The 6,284-nt window shown below is 44.6% G+C and overlaps 1 gene segment (V, D, J or C); it reads right to left on the bottom strand.

Moving 5' to 3' along the window:
* Positions 1-1,520: 1,520 nt before the first annotated feature.
* LOC131922271 (Ig lambda-1 chain C region-like) lies at positions 1,521-5,713 on the bottom strand. The segment is given in 3 exon segments: positions 1,521-1,964; positions 3,151-3,215; positions 5,709-5,713. Coding segments are annotated over 3 exon segments (393 nt in total).
* Between the last annotated feature and the right edge of the window lie 571 nt (positions 5,714-6,284).

The following is a 6,284-nucleotide window of genomic DNA, read 5'->3' as shown; positions in this document are numbered from 1 at the left end:
ACTCTCCTCCACTGCTGGTGGGAATGCAAGCTTGTACAACCACTTTGGAAATCAATATGGCGATTTCTTAGAAAATTGGGAATCCATCTCCCCCAAGATCCAGCTATACCACTCTTGGGCATATACCCAAGGAATGCTCAACCACACCACAAGAGCACTTGTTCAGCTATGTTCATATCAGCATTGTTTGTAATAGCCAGAACATGGAAACAACCTAGATGCCCTTCAACTGAAGAATGGATAAACAAAATGTGGTACATATACACAATGGAATACTACTCAGCAGAGAAAAACAATGACATTATGAGGTTTGCAGACAAATGGATGGATCTAGAAAAAATCATCCTGAGTGAGGTATCCCAGACTCAGAAAGACAAACATGGTATGTACTCACTCATAACAGGATACTAGATGTGGAACAAGGATGACTGGACTGCTACTCACATCACCAGGCAGGCTACCTGGAAAACAGGACCCCAAGAAAGACACAGGGATCGCCCAATGACAGAGAAATGGAATGAGATCTACATGAACAGCCTGGACATGAGTGGGGGTAGTGAAGGGCGAGGGTTGAGGGAAACGGAGCTTGGGTGAGTGGGAGATCCCAGCTGGATCAACAACAGAGAGGGAGAACAAGGAATAGGAGACCATGGTAAATGAAGACCACATGAGAATAGGAAGAAACGAAAGAAACAAAGTGCTAGAGAGGCCCACAGAAATCCACAAAGATACCCCCACAACAGACTGCTGGCAATGGTCGAGAGACAGTCCGAATTGACCTACTCTGGTGATGGGATGGCCAAACACCCTAATTGTCGTGCTAGAAACCTCATCCAACTACTGAGGGATCTGGATGCAGAGATCCATGACTAGGCCCCAGGTGGATCTCTGGGAGTCCAATTAATGAGAATGAGGAGGGTTTATATGAGCGAGAATTGTTGAGACCAAGGTCGGATAAAGCACAGAGACAAATAGCCAAACAAACGGAAACACATGAAATATGAACCAATGGCTGAGGGGTCACCAACTGGATCAGGCCCTCTGAGTGGGTGAGACAGTTGATTGGCCTGATCTGTTTGGGAGGCATCCAGGCAGTGGCACCGGGTCCTGTGCTCACTGCATGAGTCGGCTGTTTGAAACCTGGGGCCTATGCAGGGTCCCTTGGCTTGGCCTGGGAGGAGGGGACTGGACCTACCTGGACTGAGTCTACCAGGTTGATCTCAGTCTGTGGGGAAGGCTTTGCCCTGGAGGAGATTGGAATGGGGGGCGGGCTGGGGGGAAGGTGAGGGAGGGGAGGGGGGAGAACAAGGGAATCTGTGGCTGATATGTAGAACTGAATTGTATTGCAAAATAAAAATTAAAAAAAATGTGTCTGTGTGGAGATGGTACTCCCTAGGGTGAAGATGCAGGTTATAACCCTGGGTGAGAGTACAGGGTACCAGGACATCCCCACAATACTGTGAATCCCAGTGAAATATACATGAAAACAAAAGAGTTAGAGTAGAATTACAAGTTGGGAATGGACATTTTATTGTGCGTTTCAGGAACAGGGAAAAGGGCTATGGTAGGTAAGAGCAGTAAAGGTATACTTGTGCATGATTCAAATCCCAGCCTCTGTGGGTGAGATGAACATTGAAAGGCCTAGAAACACACTCTAGGTGACAAGCTCTTCTCCACAGTGTCCCCTTCATGAGTGACCAGGCAGCTAACACTGCTTATAGATTTCCATTCTTCATCTGTCAAGGTCAGGCAGCTGCTAGCCATGTACAAGTAACTGTTAGTCCGTTTAGAAGGTTTAGTGGTGTCTGCACCCTGGGTGATAGGTGTACCATCTGCCTCCCAGGTCACTGTCACAATACCTGGGTAAAAGTCAGTAATCAAACACATCAGTGTGGGCTTTTTGGTCTTGAGCTCCTCAGATGGTTGTGAAAACAGGGTGACTGAAGGTGTAGACTTGGGCAGACCTGCAGGGTAGAAAAAGAGAAGCTCAGAATCTTAGTCTCCCAATAGGAATCCTGGAGGTAGCATGTTAAGTGATCTGAGTTTAGTGACTGTGTTTGAACACACAGAGTACAGAAAATGGGGTATGCATCTCTTCTATATACTCCCTATGTTCTTAGGAATTATGCACCCCATATTTCTGCAGTAGTTCCTTGATACCTCCCTGCACTTTGACCTTCAACAAAGATACCTGACCTTCACTTTCCTACCCTTGTAACCTTGTTTCTGTTTTTTATATATGTCTGCAGTCTGTCTGGCCCACTCAGAGGACAATTATGAGGTAAAACCTGTCCTGACTCTAAACGTTAAATCTAGGAGTTTGTTTTCACCCAAATCTGTGCCTTGTAGGTCCCTGGCCTCTGCTCAGTGTAGCATGTATCTGGGTGAACTGTTTCTCATTCTGCAGACTGAGGTGAGATCCCCTTCTCTGGATGAGTTGTGTAATTTTCATGGATCAGGACCAGAGCTATGTGAACGCAGTTGCTCTGTTTCCTAACCAGTGTCTTAGAGAGACCCAGGAACCCAGCTTCCCAACTGCATCTTCAGTCTCTCTTCTCTTGACTTCCTGTGTCCAGAGCTCCCTTATCTTTCTTCTCCTTACTAAAATTCCTGAATTCTATATTGGTTACTGCTCTGTTCATGGCTTTCCATGGGATCTTGAGGTTCCTTTCTCCTGCCTATCCTAGGAACTGAATCCCAAGTTCCACTCTCCAGCTTATCTGACTTCTGGCATGTTATTCACCAGCCTCAGTGCTGAGTGTTCTATGTTCTCCTAATTCAACAGCTGCCTCTCCCTCTACGCCTCTAGCCTTCCTTCCCCATGAGATAGTAACTCACTTTAGCCCTCACAAAGTTCATTAAAGATAGACACTCATAGAGAATGGCACAGTGGAGTACTTATCAGAGCACTGCATATCTCAACAGAATGACAGACACATATAAATAGTTTAATTTTTTTGGCCCCCATCTTTGAGATTAGACATGAAAGGTGACAGGGAACCATCTGAGGCAAGCAGCAGAAACTAGAGAAGCAAGAGATTATTTACCTCGAGTGAAGTTTAAGCATGAAGTAGAATGAGAAACAACTGAACAAAAAAATCATCCAAACCTTAAAGATTACAGTAACAGAAGAGGAAAAGAGTCACTTACCTAGGACAGCCAATTTGGTGCCTTCGCCGAACACCCAACACTGTGATATAGGCTCATGCAAAACCCTACATGCACCTTACCCTCCAGTTTCAGCTGTGACATATGCAGTCTCTGATGATTCTGGGATACATGGTGACCTCTCTGAAAGATCCTGCTTCCCAGGATCCCACATGTCCTCTGAGCCAGCCTTGACAGAAAGTCATTCATAAAATTTCCACACTTTCTTTAGAAGAAGCTCTTTACAGGGTAAGAATGAACAGAGAGGAGCCCTTGGTAACAGGTCAAGGAAGCTGCTAACTGCGTGGAGTCTATGCAAAGACTTGGGGTCACTAACTCAGTCTCTGTAGCTCCTGCCTGGTGAAGAACAAAAATAGAGCTCTGAGGCCCTGCAGAAGGCAGCAGGTGGACAACACACACAACCATCAGTTTCAATCCACGTCTCATCTTCCTACATGTGGTAGAATCATTACCAATAATACATTACTAAACACTATAGGGTCATGTCATGCAGTCATTTAATAACAACTTGACTATTACCTGATATCAAGAAATAATCAATAACTTCTTTTGGAGTTAGATATGCTGTCTAGGCATTCTTTCTGTAAACCCGGAAGTATATGTAATCATATCACACAAGATACAAGTTCTGGAATGTGCTTTTGTAACACAATATAAGGGAGGAGCTTAATGTTATAGTTGAATCAAAATCCAGTTGAAATGAGTGTTAGAGGTTGCTTGGTGGGAATATGAGAACATTACTATTTCTGTGTTTCCTAATTTTTGTGTCCAAATTTGTCAATGAAAACTTGAAGCAAAAGGATGAGGAAGTGAGTCTCTGGGCAATATCTGGGTATGGATGAGTGCTGGCACTGACCCTAGCAAGGAACACTACTGTGAGGATACCCAGGGTCTTCACTTCCAAATATTGGGCACAAACTTTATCATGCCCTAGCATCAGAAAGCTGCCATGAAGCACAAATCCCAAAGGTTCTTCCTAGCTCAGAAACTGGGGACTTGGGGCCTGAGATCAAGCTCAGTGTTGTCAACTGTCACTGTGCCTCATTGATGAAGAATATTTCTAGCTTTGCAGACTGTGCTACTGCACTGTCTAATCCACCAGAGTTCTGGATGTATTCAGTGTCCATACTGCTTATAAGCTACCGAGGATGATGTCTCCAAGCCCTGAACACTAAATCCCTGCTGACTTGGACAGAGGCTGGGCCACTGAAGGCTGACTGTGAATTTCAAAGATCATGATTGACACTGGTGTGCTCATGTACATGAGAGGACTTGGGCCAGTGAAGTGGATGTTTGCTACACCTAAGTCTACCCAAGCAACTGCCTTGAGTTTAGCTCTCTTAGTATTCTTTGACATGTCACCCAACAGGACCTTGAGTAGTCTGGAATTTGACTCTGAGACAACTTCCTATGAACAATTAATTGGAACCCTTTCATGGATTGAGCTGGATCCATTTTTCATTGGATGCAGTAATTATGCTTGAGTAGTTATTCCACCTCATGTCCCAGTATAGAGGACCATGAGCACCAATATTTTGAATTATATAACCTAATTGTCTAAGTTCATTGCAAGAATCCACACATTTAGGGACTTGCTATATAATATTAAGTTAGTTGTTTAGCCTGAAACATGATATCTTACTTCAGCTGCATTCTAAATGAGTGTCCCTGCATCACAGGACTCAGAGAACAGTGCAGAGCAAGGGAAAAGTCACTCTTAGGGTGATACCCTCTGCATGTTTCAAAGGAGAACTAATTTCTCACTGGGAACCTGAATCCCACCTTCCCACATTGTAGATTCAAAGGATTCAAACTTGAACATATAAGGAGAACAAATGGGACAAGACAGTACTTCTGATCAATGATATTTTATTGAATATTCAGTGGGTAAAAGAGAAAGGTTGAGATTGGTAGCACAGAGAAGAGACCCCATTCTGGGTCCCCCAGGCTAAGGAAAGGCTGGGCTCCTAGAAACAGTCTGCAGAGGACACACTCTTTTCTACAACGTTCCCTTCATGTGTAACTTGGCAGGACAAGCAATTGTGAGATCTCCACTGGTCTGCTGTCAAAGTGAGGATGCTTTTGGCCATGTACTTGTCGTTGTGTTTGGAAGGATTTGTAGTGTGCACACCCTGGGTAATAGGTACACCATTTGCCTTCCAGGTCACGGTTACACTGCCCGGGTAGAAGTCGTTAATCAGACACACCACTGTGGCTTGGTTTGTCTTGAGCTCCTCAGAGGAAGGTGGAAACACTGTGACTGTGGGAGTGGACTTTGGCTGACCTGTGTGAATAAAGGAAGGGGATTGATTCAGGAGACAAAATACAAAATATCAAAATCTCAGTGACTCTTCACCTTGGTCATCTTATTCACCTGGAACTTTCTCTTCTTTCTCATCTGCCCCCTTGAGCCTCCATGAGTACAGCCTTCTTAGTAGCCTTTTCCTGGTCACTCACCCAAGTTACGTGACCTGGACACTGTCAACAGGTATGACTGTGCTCTTTCCACCCTATTGTCTATAATCAAACTTGGAATTTACCCCATATCGGATTATCTTCCCCAGCCCATCTCCTCTTTATTTCTATGGTGGTCAGAGCTCTCTGGCAAACAGGTTATATTCCACCTTGCTTTGAAGATCACAGTTTCATTAAGTGAGGAGGCCCCTTATTTGTCCCCAGCACCTGGAGACACTGAACCTCCTGTTATCTTGGACCACAAAGTCTCCACATCAATTCACACAGCTTTTCCAATGTGTAGGGTGTTCTACTCAGAGAAGATCTGAGGCTATTCCAGAGCTCTGATACCTCCTGCATATTTTGACCTGACCACTATACCATTTACCTTGGCCATGTTCTAGAGGTTTCTTCACTCTGATGGAAGACCATTGCAGTCACTTGCTCACAGCAACAGCCTGCTTCCTTGAGAATCAGGGGGTATTCTGAAACCCCAAGTTTGTCCCTATTCCTGACCTCCTAAATTTAACATACCATCTTTAAAACAAGATAGAAAACAGCCAATGGAAACATGAGACACCATAACCCAGGGATACTCGGCTTTGTAGACAGAATCCTCCACAATCCTTAGATGAGCAGGATCTGGTTACCCTACTACTCAG

The sequence above is a fragment of the Peromyscus eremicus genome, chromosome 12, assembly GCF_949786415.1.
Source record: "Peromyscus eremicus chromosome 12, PerEre_H2_v1, whole genome shotgun sequence".
NCBI classification, from domain to species: domain Eukaryota; kingdom Metazoa; phylum Chordata; class Mammalia; order Rodentia; family Cricetidae; genus Peromyscus; species Peromyscus eremicus.
The sequence above is the reverse complement of the archived record's forward strand: the minus strand, read 5'-3'. Positions and strand labels throughout refer to the sequence as shown.